The sequence below is a fragment of the Theropithecus gelada genome, chromosome 3 (assembly GCF_003255815.1).
Source record: "Theropithecus gelada isolate Dixy chromosome 3, Tgel_1.0, whole genome shotgun sequence".
Classification (NCBI taxonomy): Eukaryota; Metazoa; Chordata; class Mammalia; order Primates; family Cercopithecidae; genus Theropithecus; species Theropithecus gelada.
The window spans coordinates 17,194,726-17,214,528 of NC_037670.1; the positions used below are offsets into that span (position 1 = coordinate 17,194,726).

At 53.7% G+C, this 19,803-nt stretch overlaps 1 protein-coding gene across 7 annotated transcripts in view; it reads right to left on the minus strand.

Annotated features, from left to right (window-relative positions):
* The window catches only part of PCBP3 (poly(rC) binding protein 3), a 279,224-nt gene that overhangs the window by 17,214 nt on the left and 242,207 nt on the right, over window positions 1-19,803 (minus strand). For 4 of the 7 annotated variants that reach the window (XM_025378992.1, XM_025378991.1, XM_025378994.1 and 1 more), the window contains 4 exons: window positions 16,422-16,553; window positions 15,134-15,262; window positions 12,147-12,221; window positions 8,085-8,126 (listed from right to left, as the gene is read on the minus strand). In XM_025378992.1, coding sequence (XP_025234777.1) covers window positions 8,085-8,126; window positions 12,147-12,221; window positions 15,134-15,262; window positions 16,422-16,553 — 378 coding nt within the window. Of the gene's footprint in view, window positions 1-8,084; window positions 8,127-12,077; window positions 12,222-15,133; window positions 15,263-16,421; window positions 16,554-19,803 lie in introns of all 7 variants that reach the window. The other 3 variants (XM_025378988.1, XM_025378989.1, XM_025378990.1) reach the window with 1 other exon arrangement.

Here is a 19,803-nt window from a genome sequence, read left to right on the forward strand (position 1 = left end):
AGGGGAGGGAGAGGAGGGAGAGGAGGGAGAGGGAGGGAGAGGAGGGAGAGGGAGGGAGAGGAGGGAGGGAGAGGAGGGCAGGAGGGTGGGCAGGGGAAATATCCCATTACTGATGTTTCTCTGTAAACTGTCTTTTCTACTTCACATTGTCTCAGAATGTAACACACAGACAACTACTAAAATTGCAACCATTTGTTAAGATGCAACTCAATGAATTAACACAAAATGAATGCACCCATGCAACTATCACTCAGGCCAAGAAACAGGTCCCCGCCACGGTGGTTCTAACCTGCATTCTATTTCATTTCCAGCAAAATGCCTGTTTCTGTCATTCGTCCATTTTTCTTATTGCTTGATTTTTGTTGACTTCCCAAGAGCACCGAGCATTTCAGATGCCAGCCTGTCTGTCATTCCTGCTGCACAGATCTTCTCCTCTCTCCCATGGTGTCTTATAAGAAACAGTATTCTAACATTTAACATAGTTGAACTCACCGGTATTTTCCTTTATGGTCTGTGCTTACATTTTAAGAAATCCTCCCCTGACATGAGAATCGGACATTCTTCTATATTTTCTCCTAAAACTGCTCAATTTTTCTGTCTTGTGTTGGAGTTCTTGACACATGGGAAATGATTTTTGTTTATGGCAGGAAATAAAGATCAATTTCCCCACATAGTTGACCCACTGTCCTGGCACTGTGTGGGCCATCTGCCCTCTCTGCTCTCGTGGGCAGCTTTGTTCCGTCCAAGTATCGTGGATGGCTTCCTTCCTGTGTGAGGGATCCTGGACTCTCAGGTCTCATCCAGTCTACTTGTCTCCCACTGCACCAAAACCACACAGTCTGACATAGTCATCTCCGATGATCACAGTGCCTCCTTCTGGACACCTCCTGCAGGACCTGCCTGAGGCTGTTTTACAGCTAATTTTTTTTAGATAATTAGAAGGAATACACTAAAATAATGATAAAAAGCATAGTAATACACAAACCAGTAAAGCAGCTGTTTATCAGTGTATGAAGAATGATGAGCTATGCTTAATAGCAGGTGCTAGACAGCTGGCAGTGCAGTGGCTTTGCACTAGCAGCACACATGGGGGTAACGTGCTGCAATCTCAGGTCAGCTGCAAGGTCTCCAGGCAACAGTAATTTCTCAGTTCCACTATACTCTCATGGGGTCACCATCGTCTATGTGGTCTGATGCTGGCTGAACTGTCATGTGGTGCATGACTGGAATTGCTTTGTGCTAAGACAGTGTGGGCGATACAATTCCAATTTTTGAAAGATGATGAGATATGCTTTATGGTCTGGTACGTGATCAGGTTTTGTAAATGTCTCCATGAATTCTACAGTTGTGGGGGTGTAGTGTTCAAGGTACGTCAGTTACGTCAGGATCATGGATAGTTCTGTTGATGCCTTCTTCACACTTGTCTACTTGACCTATCACTCATGGAAAGAGAGGTGTGCCAAGTTTTTGCTATAATGTCTGTCAAATTCTCTATGTTTTGTCAATTATTTTCTTTACATATTTTAAAGCTATGTTTTAGGCATGCATAAATTTTGAAATATCTTCTTGTGAGCTGACTTTTCTAGCAACATGTAATGATTAAAGTTTTTCTCTTAAAGTCTTGTTTTTTCCCCCTACTGATGTTAATATTGGTACACCAGTTAATTTTGTTGCCTATTCCTTAGCCTTTTTCCATTCTTTCATTTTTTTCTGGGTCCTTATGCTTTAAGTGTATCTCTTGAAAGAAAAAAAAACAACAAAATTATTTTTGCTTGTTGGTTTGCCTATTTGTTCAGCTTAAAAATACAGTATGGTAGCCTTTGCTTCTTAACTGGAATTTCATAATTTTACTTTGATCACCATCATCCACATGTTTAGACTAATTTTTGACACTTGTTTTCTAATTGTCCTGCTTTTCCAGGGTTTCTTTTTGATTTCACTCCTTTTCTTCTTTTGGATTAATAATTTCCCCCTCACTTGTTTCCCGTCCTGTCACAGAGGTTACGTATCGGACTCCTTTGTTGTTAGTGGCCATTGAAATTTTAACATGTGCGTTGAGAGTCTACACTCGGTGTCTTCACCCTGCAGTGGAATGAGACAGAGACCTGCGGATGTTCACATCTCCTCGCACACACCTGATCTTACATGTACTGTTTGTATCCACTCGACTGTTCGGGTGTTCGCATCTCCTCACGCACACCAGATCTTACGCGTGTTTTTACCCACTCGACTGCTGCGGGTGTTCGCATCTCCTCGCGCACACCTGATCTTATGTGTACTGTTTCTACCCACTCCACTGTTGTATCAATCCTGTGAATCAGGTAAAGGCATCAGTGAGTTCACAGATGATGTATGTTTACCAAATGTGCACACTTTTCTTTGCATTTCCAGCCTTCCTTCTGGGACAATTTTCCTTCTTCCCACAGGGCATCCATCAGAAGATCATGTGCTGGGGCCTGCTGGTCAGATCAGTTTGTCTACAAATGGCTACATGTAGGTCCTTGGAAGATCCTCCCTTGAGATGGAATTTTATGCTGACAACTATTTTCTTTGATTATACCAACATCTGCTGGCTTCTAAAGTTACTGATGAGAAGTCACCAAATTTCTCACTGTTGTTCCTCTGTCATATTTTCTCTGATTACTTTTAAGATTTGATTTTGGTCTTTGGTGTTATGTAGTCTGGCTTCAACATTTCTAAGATGGATTTCTCTTTGTTTATTCTGTTTGGGAATTGTTGGGGTTTCTGAATATGAGGATGGTTTCTAATTTTGGAAGGTTTTCTTTGTGTCTCTTGGAATTTTCTCTCTTCATTCCATGTCTCCCCTGGGCTTCCAACTGGATGCATGTTCTTCCTTCTCAGGCCTCCTGACCAGTATTTCTCAGACCTCCACGGGCCAGTGAGTCGCCCGAGGATCCTGTAAAAACGCAAGCCCTTACCCTTCTGAGAAAGGCAAGCTGGGAGGAACGGTGTGTGAGAGCCGTGCCACTGGGGCCCTGCAGAGGATGGGGTGTTCCAAGAAAGGGAAGATGGAACTCCAGCCAACAGTGAGGGTTGCCTGGGCCTCTTGTTTCATGAGAGGAGTGGCTGCAGTAGCACAGCTCTGACAGCAGGTGGGGCCATGGGCAAGTCTCTGCACCACTTGCAGCCGCAGGGTCTTGGAAGGTGTCAGGCTTCAAAGCGAGAAAGGCTGGACCTCTCAGCAGGTGCCCAGGGCACGCGGCACTGACTACTCTCTCTCTACAGTGAGGGGGCCCCTCACCCACCTCCCTACGGGCTTCTAGAGGGAGACACAGAACAAGTGGGAGAAAGCACTCTGCAACAATCTGTCCAAATCTCCGCAGGTACACGAGATTGTCACGAGAGTCCACGTGTGCTCTTCATGTGTCCAGGGGAAATGCATGGCACCAAAAGAGTCCCGGGGATTGCACAGCTGGGATGAAGGGCTGCGCCCAGCAACAGATCTGGCCATGCCTCCTATCCCTGGGTTCCTCTTACGACGACATGTTTCTACAATTTCCCCACGACTCCTTCACTGAAGAACCAGCTTCTTAGCAGATACTGGTGTCCACCTGATTCCCAGCATTGCTGCACATCTGCTGCTCATTTCAGCTGCCTGGGCGGCTGTGCCAAGCCCCCCCATTCCCTGGCTCCTTAGCTCTGGCCAAGGCACCTCTCAGAGCTTCCACTTGCTTGTGTGTGGAACTGGCCCCACGGTCCCGAGATCTGCTTCACAGTGTTGGTGCAAGGCTCATCTAAAATAGCCTACATGGCAAATTCTTCGTCAACTCTAACATGTTTTTATTTTTGCTTGTTTTCAACATCCCCTTTAAATGATGGGGACGTTAAGTAAGGGAGTGGTTAGGAGACCTGGAAGACTAGAAATAAAGATTCGTATATATAAGGGTATTTTTTCTTTTTTGAGATAGAGTCTTGCTCTGTCACCCAGGCTGGAGTGCGGTGGAGCAATCTCTGCTCACTATAGTCTCGACCTCCGGGGCTCAGGTAACCGCCCCACCTCAGCCTCTTGAGTAGCTGGGCCTACAGGTGCGTGCCACCACAACCAGCTAATTTTTGTATTTTTTTGTAGAGATGGGGTCTTGCTCTTTTGTCCAAGCTGGTCTCGAACTCCTGGGCTCAAGCAATCCTCCCATCTTGGCCTCTCAAAGTGCTGGGATCACAGGAGACAGCTACTGTACCTGGCCTATGAGGGTATTTTTGAAGTTCACTCATTTCTTCCAGAAAAAACAGTTCCTTCCTGGTGTAACTTCCCTGCTGTAATTAAAGGTGCAGATGTGCTGGGTGAGAGTCAAGTGGTCTGTCCAGGCGTGGGCGCTCTGGGCTCTGCTCTCAGGCCTCAGGTGCTGTTTCTCTTTCTCGTTTCTGAAACTGCACTTGGCCTGACCTAGGCAGGACACACAGAGTCATATGGATATCCTCCAGGGCTGACGAGTGGCCACACTGGAGAGCCTGACTGCAGTCCTCCAAAGTCCTTCCCCCTGTAGCGTGGCTTTGAGCCTCTTCAAAACCTGCACATCCAGAGCACAATAAGCCTCGAGGAGCATGTGGGTAAAACGATGTACGTGGCATGCGAGGAGCTGGAGAAAAGTGGGCAAAGGCAGATCAGTGCCAATTACTCCTTTTTTTTTTTGAAATGGGGTCTCACTCTCTGGCCCAGGCTGGAGTGCAGTGGGATGATCTTGGCTCACTGCAACCTCCACCTCCCAGGCTCACGCAATCCTCTCGCCTCAGTCTCCCGAGTAGTTGGGACTACAAGAGTGTGCCACCACATCTGGCTAAATTTTTTTGTAGTTTTGTTAGAGATGGGGTCTTGCCATGTTGGCCAGGCTTGTCTCAAACTCCTGAGCTCAAGTGATCCACCTGCCTCAGCCTCCCAAAGGGCTGGGATTACGGGCTTGAGCCACCACACCCAGCCTAAGCCACCATACCTAGCCCCAGTGATTCTTAAATAAAAACAAGCTAAAAACACTTTTTAAATTGGGCACAGAAAACACATGCATATTTTAGTTTTACATAAAGAAAGACTCAAATCTAAGGAATGTATTATCTTACGCTCGATGTTTCTTATTCACGGGCCCACACGTCCAGGTCAAATATCACATTGCTAAAAAATGACTCTAGTATCTGTCCATAAGCCGCCACTGTGGTATAAATAAACTTTGTATTCAATTATATTATAAATTAAAACAATACATTCTATAATTATATTGATGTTGTAAGAAATTGAAGCTTTAAAGATTTCTACTAAATACCAAGCTCAGATAAAAATTGCTTCCTGACTGTTACATATGTCACTAAATAATCATTTTATTTTTGTGTTTAATGAACTATTAAGTGATTGTCCAAGTCTTCAATTTTACGTGCCTGCAACAAAAGCACTATGGAAGCTTCCAGTCTTCTATTAATGCTCTGCAAATCTCACGACACAGATGTAGAAACAGACTGTCTTCCACAGAGAGCTATTTCACAGGAGAGAACCAAGTGCTTTAGTCCACTCCTGCTGCTATGACAAAATGCCTTAGACTGGGCAATTCAGAAACAGCATAAATGTGTCTCACAGTTACGGGGGCTGGAAACTGGAGATCAAAGTGCTGGCTGGTTGGGTGTATGGGAAGGGCCCAGTCTCTGCTTTCAATATGGTGCCTGAATGCTCTTGTCCTCACATGGCAGGAGGGATGGAGGGGAGGCCACTGTCTGAAGCCTCTGTTATCTGAAGCCTGTGTTATAGGGACCAATGCTGTTCACGAGGGTGGAGCTCTCATGACCCAATCACTCCCCAGCCCTGGGACCCCCCACCCTCTAATACCATCATCTTGGTGATTAGGTTCCAACACAGAAATTGTGGAAGAACAGACACATTTAAACCATAGCACCAGGTATCTCAAATCATTACCATATGCACTGAGGCAGTTCACTTAACAGTTAGTTATACATTAGTTTAAACTAATTTGAAACAATCTGCACAACTACACATTTATAAGAGACACTGAGACAGTCACATGAGAAAGAGCAAAGTCACCGATCGATGTAAACGCCAATAACCACACATCAGGGTCCTGCGGTCCCACCGTGTGCACACAGCCACAGCCTCTGAGAATTTCAGACCATAAGCATTCTGGCTCAGACGGGTGCTCAGCCAAAGGCCGCGGTGAGAACGTTTGGCTCTATGGCCACAGGAAACCCTTAAGGTGTCACCAGAGGGTCCCTGCAGGTCTGATCATCCAACTTCAGGGCTACTGTCTGGGGTAAAGACAAACCCTGACCCCATCGACTAACCTTCCCTTTACCATGGGTGCCACACATTGCCTTTCCTTTGGGTTCCAGAGCTTTGCAAAGTCAAGCAGCCCCCCGCCCCGTCTGGAACCTGCCTCTGCACACGTGTATCTCTAGATGTGCATGACCACCTGTCCTGAGTCTGAAATGGAACTAGGCCATCCCAGAAATTCAGCTCTGACTCCCCTGGCTTCCATCTTCATTTTCCTTCATACAGGCTTTCCGTTAGGAGGCATCACACCTGCCCCCGCGCCCCTGCCACACACACGCACACACACCTCTGCTTCTGCCCAGCACTGCTGCTGGGCGGCCCCAACAGTGCCTTCCGGCGTGTGGTGGCCACAGCCCGGCTTCCTGGTGGGGACAGGCACTGGTGTCTACAGCTGACCCCAGGATGAGACGTCCTTGATGTAGCTACAGCAGCATCACCAAAAGTCTGAAGCCAGGAACCACTAACAATAGCCTCTGGGGCAGGTGGCGAAAGGCTTTTCTTGATCAGCGTTTCTCTACCATTTGATTCATGTGTTGCCTTTAATGGAATAACTACTGTTATCTATTCTCCATTCAATATAAATTTTCCTGCAATGATAGTAAATTGCATCTCTATAGCAGACTTATTTAATGATCGTTAACTCTTAAAAACACTCCTGACCTGCTTTCTCATCTCACTCAGATGGACATCCCTGCCCTCAACTCAAAAGCATCAGGGTTTGAAGGCTCCTGAGCAGCCCGCTCACCTGGTGGCCGCCTCCCATCCAGCTCAGAGGTGGCTCTCGCAGTTCACAGGGAACAGCGAACGGCCCGGAAATGTGTTACGAGGAGCAGCTGCTGAGCTGGGCAACCATTCAAAATGGTTTAGAGAAGAGAAACCTCCTCAGAACCAACTCCAGGTCTGCCCCATCTGCTGACACACGAAGCACTTCCAGTGGGGCCGTCTCTCCTCTCCCCAGCGCCTACCAGTGCAGCCCTCACTCCCTGGGGGCCCTAAAGCCGCCTCCAGAGAGGCCCTTTCCTCACAGTTTGCACCTTTTATCTCTTGGCCCCTAAGGGCTCAGAGCCGCACAGCCCAGAGCAGCGCAGGGCTCCCCTCCAACAGTCTATCTGAGGGTGTCTTCTTCCTCCGTCACTGGAATTACACGTAGCCCCAGCAGGAGCAGGAGAGAGGTGTCGGAGCCACCAGTCACGGAGCCGCATGGCACCCAGCTCTGCATGGCCCGGGCCAAGGACGCTGATGCCCGCCTGGCATCCCACTGACTCTGGAATGAAGACAAAGGCCTGTTCCACTGGCTTTCCACAGCCCGGATCTCTGTGTGTAGATGGACCCTACATTTCCATGTGGACTCTGAAAGGGGAGAGTTAATTTCACCAGGCCCTCAAATGTCCTTGCCAAGGTATCTTTGTGGCCTGTTTGATAATGTCGCCCAACTTCTTAGAGGCACAGAAAGTGCCACTGACACCTGCCTGTGGCGGTGAGTGCATCCTCGCCGCCCTGCACGGGGACAGAGCCCGTCTCAGTTCCCTCCCAGGCCCGGTGGGAGGGAGGAAAACCCAGGACTTCGGCAGAATCGAGACAATTTGACATCAGGCCAAGTCCTCAACACAAGCAGAATTAGTGCTAAGAGGTTAAAAGGTTATTTGAGGTCATATGGATACGACACAGGTCAGGAACGCTGAGAAGTTGATTAATATTATTGTGTAATATTAATGTTAGTAGCAATTAACAGCAGCATGCAGGTAGGTAAACAACCATGAGAAGAGAAAGGTGAGAGGAAGACAAAGTGAAGACTCACATCCGGGTGAGGGATGGCATACTGTCCCTGGATTGTGTAGGCCTAGAGAGAAGTAGAGAGAGAGACCCTGTCAGACCGTGACCTGGCTGCACCGCGGCTCAGCACCCGCCGCCACCCTCCAGCATGACAAGGATACTCCGGTAGAAGCTTCCCCTCATATGCCTCTCCACCTGTCTCCATCCTAGGACAAAAGGCCAACCCTCTCAGGGCACCAGGAGCCCCAGGGGAGCCGAACCCACTTCCTCTAAGCAGGCAGAGCTGAGCTGGCCTGGTCAGTGAGCGGGAGGGAAACCAGGGGAACCGTGCCCACTTGCTCTGGGCGGGCAGAGCTGAGCTGGCCAGTTCAGGGGACAGGAGGGAAACAGTTCAGCTTTGATGCTTCCGACACCAAGTTTCTTAAAGCAAAAGAATCAAAGAGTTATGTGTCTGGCCCCCAGTAAGAGGTCCACTAGTTACTAAGGTTTTGAAAATGTAATCAGCCAACTGAGTAAACACTTTTGGGAAATATTAACCCCAAGAAATTCAAACAACAAAAGAAAGCTCTAAAAGGTGACCAAAAGCAATTCACCAAAAGCCAGTCTACGTAGGAAGCGGTCTACGTCAGTCAGGGCTTGCTGCCTTTCATGACCGCCCTGAAGACAGGGAGGGGGCGGCCCTCCTGACATGGGGGCGGCGGGGAGGGGGTGGCCCTCCTGACGTGGGGGCGGCAATGCGCCCCTCCAAAGCTGTCGTGTGGGGCTCCTGAGGCCTCACTTTGGGTTCAGTATTTCCCCTGCCTTCAAAACAGTGACTCCGACCTGCAGCCTCTTCCCACCCACCCTGACTCTGAAATCCGGGCAGGTGAGCGAGGCCCCACTTGCCCCACAGGTCCCATCAGTAGAGACGCTTTCAGGTGATTCAGAAACTCATGGCCAGACAACAAATGGACCACACAGAATCAAGGGAGAGTGAAGACCACGAACAGCTGTCAGGACTCGGGACGTGGACGGGGCTGCACCAGGCCCGGTGGTGGCCTGGGGGTGGAGGGAGCGGCTCCCAGCTCCTGGCTGTGTGGGCCCCACGCCACTTCGCCTGAGGACCTGTGGTGTCGGTGTCCGCGGTGACCACATGTGGGGCCCCGGTGCACCTGAGAGGGACGCCCTTGACTGTGCGAGCCCCACGCCACTTCCCATGAGGACCCATGGTGTCAGTGTCTGCGGTGGCCACACGTGGGGTCCCCGTGCACCTGAGAGGGACGCCTCAGGGAAGGATGCATGTCACCTCTGTGCAGCCCAAACCCTCCCATGGGTTTTGAATCTGCCAAGAGTTTTCATCATAAACAACCCAATCCTGCGAGTTAAAGGCCAATCGACCTCCAGACAGGGACCCGGCCTGCAGCCCGGCTCTGAAACAAGCCCCAGGGCTGTGAGGCCACAGTGCTGCATTGGCTGAGGAAGTAAAAGAATCTTATCAGGTAGAGCAGGAACCAAGGGCCTCACTGTCCTGGACAGTGTCTTGAGGACCAACTACGAGGGTTTTGTAAAGGTGCTGCCAGGAGCATGTTCCCACGTGTCACCAAAGGTGAGGGGCCCGTGTTGCCAGGAGCATGTTCCCATGTGTCACTGAAGGTGAGGGGCCTGTATTACCAGGAGCATGTTCCCATGTGTCACTGAAGGTGAGGGGCCCGTGCTGCCAGGAGCATGTTCCCATGTGTCACTGAAGGTGAGGGGCCCGTGCTGCCAGGGGCACATTCCCACGTGTCACCGAAGGTGAGGGGCCCGTGTTGCCAGGGGCACGTTCCCACGTGTCACTGAAGGTGAGGGGCCATGGAACTCATGCTGGGAGCTGCCCCCTCAGGGCACAGGGTCCCAGGTCAGCCCCAAATGTCTGAGCTGAACAGCAAGAGCTCAAGCATCCTGCATCCTGGGCCACACGAGTTTTCTGACTGATCTTCTTACTGTTGTTATGTTTTCTATCTGCTCATCCCTTAGCAGGCTCTGCTGATTGAACTCATGACCATGTTGTGCTAGAAATGCGGTGGTGGCTGACAGGAGCTGCTGCTGGGTGCAGAGGCCACAGGGGAGCTGTGTGGGCACCCCCAGAGCACTCACAGTGGTGGGGCATCTTCCAGGTCCCTGATTTCTCCAACTGGACAGAAATGAAGTGGATGGGCCTCCAGGTGAGCTCTCAGGTCCGTATTGGGTTGTGTGTCCTAATCTAGGCCCTGTGGGTCTGAGTTGTCAAGGAGACGCCAGTGGCCTTACAGGCTCAGGTCTTATTCGTGCCCACACGTCTGGGTTTGCATTTCGGCAGCTCCCCTGGGTTACCTCAGGGTGGGTAACTCCCTGCGACTCTGTCCTCCACCACCAAGGCTGACCACTGGCCAGACCAGACTGTCACTAGGGCCCCAGGGCCCAGCTCTCAAAGGGCTGACATTTTAGTATCAGCCTTGGGACAGCACCCACTGCACAGGGCCCTTCACCTGCTGCAGTCGGGAGGGTGGGCTACTGCCCTCTTTACAGGAGTGAGGGGTGCCTGGCCAGTGGCTGAGCAGGGCTCAGCTGCACCCCCCCTCTCCTGGAGCTGTGACTCCACCCCCAGTGGCTTTAAGTGACTCCACATGTGTTTGTATAAATACAGCTTCCTTTTGAAAAAAATCCTACCTTTTACCACATGATATCATCATAGATTTGTTTAAACATCAAGGTGGAGTCCACAGGTTACTAACCCGGTTACCTAACCATGAATTTGGGGAAAGCAGTGAAATGGAGTTTTGCACAGGGACTTCTCCCGCTGTGTGACTCCGTGTGGCCCTGTGACCTGAGCCCCCTAAGTCAGCGAGGTAAGGACATGTCCCATTGCCCATAGGGCTGTGACACGAGGCAAATCCCTGGCTAGCCAGGCCCAGTTTCCTGGTTATAAAATGGAGGTGTGCCGTGTCCTGGGGCTGCTGTGAGGATAGTACGTGCTTCTGGGTGCTCCCTGACCACAGCAAGGCAGGAAGGGGTGTGTGCCAGGCTGTGGAGGCGAGGCCAGGGTGGGGGAAAGGCATGCCCTGCCCTGAGCACACGGGACCCCTTGGAGGGAAGGGATGGACACACTCCGTCTCTCCCTCAAACGTGGGCCACAACTGGGAGATCTGATAAGATTCCTTTACACCGTAAAGAAAAGCACCAGGAAAAGTCCTAACATTTGCCTCTTCTCTCCTTTTTGATGGTAAAGTCAAACCTCAGGCCCGTTCTGCCCTGCCAGGGTCACCTGTGGGGACGTCTGTCTCAACTCTCCCTTGAACAAAGACATACATGGCAGCCGACTGGACGCAGAGCTCTTCCAGGCCAACCCCCGCTGGACACCTTTGGTCTGTTGGCCACAGAGTGGCCCTGGGTGGACGGGTGCTCCCCATGCCCTGGCCAGGGTTTGGGCTCAGATGAGCGGCTGGGGCAGGGCTCCCCTCCTCCACTCTCCTACAGAAGTGCTGCCATCCCTGGTGGGAGAACACAAAGCTCGAGGGCTGACACCAAAAGGGCCAGCTCTGCAGACTGGGTGTGGGGTGCCCACGAGGCCCCTGCTCACAGCGGAGGGAGGTCTGGGCACAGCGGCACAGACACCCGCTGGTCAGGCCACGCGTCCTTCCTCGGTGCAGAGCTCCCCCCTCTCGCGTGTCCCTGCTACGAGCACATCCTGGGAGTTTAGGATGTCAGGGGAAACAAGACCCTGGCTCTCACCGTGCTGTTTCCAACGTGAGCGGTAAAGTCACCTAGAAGGCGCCTGCATGCTGGCTATCTAAGCTTCCTAAAAACACCCAGTTCCCAAGAACTGGATTTAGGCCGAGCCAAATCTTCCTGCCTGGGTCAGGGAGGGAGAACATGATCCCTTGGGGCCGTCTCTGTGGGGGGATGCCGCTCTGAAGGCCCCCTGCGCCCGCCTGGTGCTGGGTGTAGGTGGAAGAGCTCTGCCTCCAGCACGGGTGGGAGACGTGCACGTGAGAAGGCGAGAAAACCTGAGTGCACTAACGGGCAGCGGCGGGTGCTGCAGTAAAAGGCTGAGGTTGGCAGTGGAGGCCGCGAGCGGATCGGCTCTTACCTGACCACCTGCAAAAATGACAGGGGTGGAGGCGGGCTTTGGGCGGTAGGGAATGGTGGCACCTTTCGGTGGGGACTAGGAAAAGGGACAGGAGAGGAAGAGAGAGCGTTAGAGCAGCTTCGCAGCCTGGTAATGGAGAGGCGCGTCCCGGCCCACCCCACTCACCCGCCTGCACCGGCTCCACCCTCCCCACACCTCCCTGAGTTTCGCAGCAGTGCTGAGGGAGGGGAGTGAAGACCTCCAGCCCCCACACCCTCTGTGTGGCTGTCTTACGGCCCGTCCCTCCAGATGGCTCCTTTTTGCAGAGCCCTGGGCTGCAGTTTGCCACATACCGGCCTCCTGAGAGTACCACCTGCCCCAAACATCCCTGGGAGGCTCTGTGGCAGTGTGGAGGGTCAGTCCCATTGTGGGAGGCCAGGTGGGGTGGGTCCCTTGCGCATGAGACCCTGCTGGACAAGGGCTGGCCGCCAACCCAGACGGCCCCTGTGGTGCTGGCCCCTCCGCGGGGGCCCCTCCTAGGATGCGCAGGGCCTTGCAGGCCAGGCTGCACGGCTTCACGGGGAGCTGCCCCTTGGAGCAATTCTCTTGAATGCTCTGAAGAAAGTTAAGCCCTGCAGGACTCCACCGGGACCCATGTCCAAAGCGCTTGGCTTGGCCTGTGGTGACAGTCAGCAGAGATCTCCACAGAAGACTTGGAAACATCCCACTTCACTATTTGAAAAAGCATGTTTAAAGTGCTTACAGACTCCAAAGGAAAAATCCCCTAGTTATGATGAGGTTGGCCGTAATTTCCCTTGGTTATTCTGCCGGAAACAGAGGATTAACATTCTCAAGCGCTGGCATTTTGAGCCTGCCCTGCTTCTCCTGGGCCAGTCCCCTGTGTGACCGTCCCCCGGGCCCAGGTCAGGGAGGCAGGAGTCCTGGGTCTAGGGGGCACCACAGCTGGGTTTGGTCCAGCAGGGAGAGGTGGGGGCTGGAGCCCATGAGCCATTCCTGGCAGGGGGCAGCCTGTCCTGCTGGGAGTTCTAGGGCCTTGGCTGACTCAGGGCCAGCCCGGCACTCAGGGAGCGCCACTCACACTCAAAACCCCATGATGGGGAGTGGGTGCCTGGATCCGCAAGGCCAGGGTCCTGGGGTGTGGCCTCAAGTACTGTGAGGAAGGGGATGCTAGGCGGGTCTGGGCTGACTCAGGTTGGGTCTGGGGTGGGAGGAACTGACTAAGGTGGACGGGAGCCGCCGCCACCCTCCCTGACTCCCCTCGGGCCGGTGCCCCGTGCTATGGGCCCTCAACCCCTACCCTGGCACAGGAGCTCCCAGCTGACCCTGACCTGTGATTCCTGCTTCTTGTGTGGGCACGGGGCCTGCTGGCCTCCCCTGGGACCGCACGAGCCTCCCTGCACTGGGTGCAGGGGTGCTGGGCCCTGGGTGGGCAGGGCACCATCTGTGGCGATGTCTGTATTCTCGGCGGGCCCCACCCAGACTCATGGCACCCTGGGCAGCCCTTTCCTCCGTCATCTCCGGGGTGTGAGGTGAGGCATGCCCACTACCAAGCCCAGAAGTCCTGCAATCAACCAGGAGGGTCTTCAAGGCATCCTTGATTTATTTTTCCAGTCACTCTTCATCTGAGGGCGGACCCAGCTCTTTCCAGGTGTGACAAATCTTCCTCCCTGGGATGATGGCCCCTGGGCCTCGGGATGCTGCACAGCCAGCAGGAGTGAGGGCAGCTGCCTGGCCATCTTCCCTGGCCACGTATGCTATGAGCTCCCCGTCTTGCTCAAACCTCCCTGCCCAGGAAGGAGACAAGGTGGTTGGGATGACAGCCCTGGGGGCGTGGGCAGCCTTGGGACAGCGGGTGCACCTGCATCTGTGGAGCTGCAGCTGGCACTGCACCGGGATGCGGCTGCAGAGGCACTGGGTGGCACTGACGAGACCCACGTGTTGCTGAGGAGCTGGACCTCAGCCCTCCATTAGGGATGTCCCTCCTAGAACTGTTCGTGTCACTGGCTGCTGCTAAGCCTCGGCCGGCAGGGTCCCCAGGGCCCGAGACTGGAGGGTTGAACAGAGAGTTCCGACCAGCATGGCACTGTCACCCTAACCAGGGAGTGGGGACTATTTCAGAACAAGAATATTTTGAAAAATATTTTTGACTTCACAAAATATCAAACTTCAGGGAACAACTATACAAATATTTTTTAAAGAGGCAAACACGGGGTTTGAACCCCAAGCCAAGTATGAGAGAGGAGTGAGCCTGGGCTGCAGGAGGGGCTGGAGGCTGACCCTGCAGAGCTGCTAGAACCTTCCATTTGGGGTGATGCTTCTTCATTTTTGCTTCAGGAAAGACTGGCAACTGTTGATAGCTTCATGAATTTTGAGTATATTTCCGAGATTTTTTTCCTCCCCCCAAAATTTCACGAGAGGCGTCTGCTCTGAGCCGGTCCTTCTCTGCTTTTCCGTTTTAATGCTTTTGTTCACCCATCTCTACTTCTGCATGGGTTTCATATGTTTTCCCGAGTTCTGCCCTCTGTTCCTCCACGGTGGTTTAAAACGATGCCTCCTTCTGCAGAACTGCGTGAGCAGAGCAGCCTACTGCCTTTGCCTCCCTCCCACCCCCAGCTGCTGGCCAAGGCCTGGCTCCAGCGTAATGAGCACCATTTCTGCAGCTCCAACTCAGTGCAGAAGACCCCTCAGTGGGATGACAACTTCTTATCCAGCTCTGAAGACGAGAGGACAGGCTCCCTCCTCTCCATTTGCTCTCCCCTAGAAGCCCCATGAAGACACTGGACCCTGAGCTGGCAGCCCCAGCACCCCTATGGCACCCACACCGACACAGCTCTCGCTCAGGCTGCCTTGGAAGCCCAGGTCAGGAGCCCTCCACAGCCCCAACTGTGTGAGTCCTCGGGGCAACCGGGGCTTCCAAGCCTTTGCCTATAGTGCCAGGAGGCCAAACACAGCACTGACGTGGGCTGGTCCTGGCATGCAGACGGTACCTCCAGCATGACCACACAGATCTGCTTGACACACTGGATGATGGCATCTGGGGTCCCCGAGATGGTCACCGCCCGCTCCGTGGAGTTGGGCAGCATGTCCCCGGCCACCTGCACCTGGGCACCTGTGGACTGGAGAGAGGGGACGTTGGAAGGGAGCACCAGGGTGGCAGCACGTGGGGCAGCAGCACCTCCCGGGTCTCGGCACCCAAGGCAGCTTGAGAACACTTCCTTAGAAACCTGCATACAGCCCACGCGCCCCTCCCCCGCCCCCATCCCAGCACCGCCCCTGCCACCACAGCCTGGCACTCAGTCACGTGCCCCCCCCGCCCCCATCCCAGCACCGCCCCCGTGCTGCTGCTGCCACCACAGCCTGGCACTGTCACATGCCCCCTCCCCCACCCCCATCCCAGCACCGCCCCTGCCACCACAGCCTGGCACTCAGTCACGTGCCCCCTCCCCCGCCCCCATCCCAGCACCACCCCCGTGCCGCTGCTGCCACCACAGCCTGGCACCCGGCCCTATGCCTTCCCTCGGGCGCAAGTGACACCTGGCCAAGGCTAGACAGGAGGCATCTAACCAGACGCGTTTTCAGGGAGACAAATGACTCCTTTCAAATAGATGGAATTCTCTCTCTGTGGAGTTTTAGGTCACAGAGAAAGGTGGACTCTGGTCTTGGGAAAGGAAATGAAGATTGGGACGGCTGCCCTGCTGCGTAGGGAAAGGATTCAGGCTTTCCTTGAAACGGGACAAATGTGTGAATGTGAAGTTCACACCTGCAAACTCCGCTCATTGGGACAGGCCTATGGCTCAGGGCTGTCTCCAGGTGCCATGGAGGCCCCTCACAGGGAGCAGATACAGTGCCCAGTGTCCAGAGCCTCCCTTGCCCAGAGCCATGAGACCAGCTAGTTCCTCCCTGTCCCCAGCATGGCCCATAGGTGTACAGTTGGTAGGCAGGATCCATAGGTGAGCAGTGGGTGGGGGGTCCATAGGTGGGCAGTGGGGGGGGGGTCCATAGGTGGGCAGTGGGTGGGGGGTCCATAGGTGGGCAGTGGGTGGGAGGGGGGCTGTGGGTGGGAGGGCTGTGGTGGGGCCGGGTCCCTGCAGCACACTTGCACTTGCTCATGGGTCCTGTGTTCCTGTTTTGGACTTGGAGCTGTGGGGTCTGCATGGCCAGCACTGGGCTTACAGACTGCAGGGATGAGGCTTAGGAAGGCTGCCTGGCCTGTGGCCACCACCCGCAGCCTGCCTAGAGGCTCCGCAGCAGCCCAGGCTGGGAAGGTCCTGTTACCTCCCTGATCTCCTTGATCTTGGAGCCTCCTTTGCCGATCAGGGACCCGCACTGGCTGGCAGGCACCACCAGCCTCAGCGTCACTGGGGGCTTGCTGGTGGCAGGGCTGTTGCTCATGGAGTTGATGATATCCTAGGGGAGAGACGTGTGTTGGCAGCACATCAGGCCTCACACAGTGAGAAAGCAGGAGGAGTGCAGGGGGTGCGTCCTAACTTCCCACGCTCAGAAGCCCACAGAGCCCCTCCTGTGCACAGCCGAGGACACAGTGGCCAGGCCAGGCCAGGGAGGACCAGGAGATGCTGCTGAGATGGACGTGCAGGCCCAACACGGCACACAGACGGCAAGGCAGGATGGTCACTGTGCCATAGTGGGGTTGGGGCAGGTCTGGCCTTGGTCGTGGAGACCTGGTGGGCAGGGGGTGTGGATAGACAGGCTGACACAGGAAGTGTAGACACTGGCCTAAGGGGAGGGGAGAATGGAGGCTGGAGACTAGCAGGGCTGGGTAGATGCCCAGGGCCAGGTGAAGCAGCGCTGCCAGGGACAGGCCACAACTAGGTGTCGAGGGCATGGGGGCAGAGAATGGCTCCTGGGGTCTGGTCTGGGGAAGGAGACGTGTGGTTAACGTAGAAGTGTGAGGGGGCAGCAAAGGCTGAGGTGGGGGTGAGCCAGTGCCCACCCTCCTGGGCAGCTGGTGTTTGGCTCATGGTCCTGACACCCAGGAGATGGAGCTGGGCTTTGGGTTCAGGCTGGTAACCCATGAGGGACAGGGCTTCCATCAGCTGCATGGGAGGTGTCCAGGCTGTGGCCTGGAGCTCGCTGCAGAGCGCGGTAAAGAGCTTGGCAGAGGCAGTGACACGGAGGCTCCTCCAGGATACCCCCCAGCTCTGGGTCCATCATGCCTGAGCTATGATTCAGGGCAACACAATTTGGTCTCCACAAAAAGTGCCCTCTTAGAAACAAGGCCTGGGTCAGTGTGTGCCTGGACAAACTGCTATAGACTACCAAGAAAATAGGATGGTGTTCCCGTTTGTCTATTTTTTGTGCTGGGAGCTTGACTTTGACCCAGAGCGTTCTCTCCGGTGTTGTACCTGCTGGGGCTGGGGAGAGCCTCTGTGTGTCAAGGCTGGGGACCTGAGGCACAGGCAAGGGCACTGAATTCCCACTTCCTGCCACCCGCTCTCATGGGGCCATGTCTCCATCCCCTCTTCTCCCAGGAAAACTCTTGAATGGACTCACTGCAACCCGGACTCGGGTGCCTGTTTCTCCAGTGGTTTCAATTCCCCAAGGATGATTGGGCCTCAGTGGCTGCCCTGGGGAACATTTGACTTTAACAAAATTGTTCATTGAGAGGCACCTTAAAAAAGAAAGATAATAAGATTTTTTCAGGCCCAATGGGCAGCGTTTTTTGATTGGTATGAAGAGGCCTCCAAATGAAGTTCTGATTTAAAAATAGCTTCACTAAACATTCTTTGGCTAAAGCTAGTCAGCAACCTGGCAGACATCAGCAACAAACCAGACCCCCAGGCTCATAAGCTCTCCCCTCCTTTTCCTCCCACTGCCCCTGCCCAGCACTCCCCCTGCCCTGTCCTTCCCTTCCAGTTCCTCCATCGACTCCACCTCTATCTTTTCCAGCCCTCCTGAAACCCCCAAATGCCAGCTGTCTGTAAAAACCCAACCCCCCAAAAGCCAGGTGAATAGGCAACTCCAGAAGCTAACCCTTGGATTGCAGCTGAATTCAGAGCTGTACTTATGGATTCCCTACACCCAGACCAGACCTGCAATGACCAACAGAAGAATTTAGAATTATTTTGGTTGCACATGACCCAGAGTTACCTGAACTCTGTCAACAAATAAACCTGAGGATCAAAAAAGGTCCCACAGCAAAGTCCTAAATGCCACTCCTAAAACATCCCCAGTAGGAACTGATTAGAACAATCACAAACACAGCTGTAAGATGAAACGACTGGAGATTTGGGGACAGACAGAAAGTCCCTTCTGACAACCCCGACTGTCTCTACCCTTCAAGGCTGGCGTGAGGGCAGCCCTGTCGCCCCATGAGGTCAGCGCTGGCGTGAGGGCAGCCCTGTCGCCCCATGAGGTCAGCGCTGGCTTGAGGGCAGCCCTGTCGCTCCATGAGGTCAGCACTGGCGTGAGGGCAGCCCTGTCGTCCCATGAGGTCAGTGCTGGCATAAGGGCAGCCCTGTCGCCCCATGAGGTCAGTGGAGTGAAGCCCCATGCGAAAACAGAAATGGGGATGGGAATAGCCCTTCTGCTGAATGACAGCCACTGGCAGAACACACTGAAAAAGCTCTGGAACAAAAATGAGCCAGGATTCCTGCAGGTCAGAGAGCTAGGCGCCCCTCACCAGCCCCAGCACCGGACAAGGACGCTCATTATAGCTGCTGCATTCAGAACGGACGTCAGAGAAAAGATGATCCCATCCCCATAAATAACAACTGAGACACAGAAAGATCCTGGGTCCAGGCAGTGAGGGAGCCCGATGAAGGAACGGGCAGCCGGCATCCCACCTGGCCTTCAGCCCTCAGAGTGACTAATGCTGGACGCAGGTGGTCTTCCTCATCCTCCTGGTGGCTATGGTGACTGTTCTAACATCCGACCTGCAGAAAGGTCTCATGTCATCCTCCTCCTCAGTTTAGATACACCACACCCTGGAAGGCGTTTCAAATAACCCGCCGTGTTTTCTCTCCCTATTTCCCAGCCCTGAACTCTAACCCTTGGGCCCTTGACTGGAAAACATTCATTCCTGCTCTGGGACTCCACCCCTGAAAATTTAGTAGGCAGAGACTTTGCTTGAAAATGGAATGGCATCTTAAATGCACATCAGAGACACTGTTTCCTGAGCTCCTGGAGAACTCAGCCCACTGGCAAGCTGTGCGGGCTCTGGGCAGACCCCCGCCTCATGAGGTGGGTGCAGACTCCAGACAAGGGTCTTGACGCTGCACCTGACACAATCCCACTAACACAGGCAAAATGACTAGGGCGGAGCCTCCAAAGGCTCCGAGAGGTTCCACCAAAACATGACCCGAAATTCGCCACAATCCCGTGACCCCCAAATCCAAAAGAAGGGCTCAAACTACTGATACCAAACAGACAGAGATACTGATCTGCTGAAGACCTCAGGGCCACCAACAAAATTATTCTCCCTTACTTCCTAGGTGTACTGAACCGAAACACAACTTCGCTGTCCATTCTTCCCAAAGCCACTTGCTTCGTGGTGGCAGGTGTTCACGCTGTCCCTCCAGGGCTGCCGCTAGACCAGGAGAGTGAGCATGTTTTGCCCTCACTGGGAAGGACAATGATTAACCTGGACAGTCACGCCCTGGGGGTCACTGAAGCCCTCTCCTGCTTTTTCCAGGTGCTC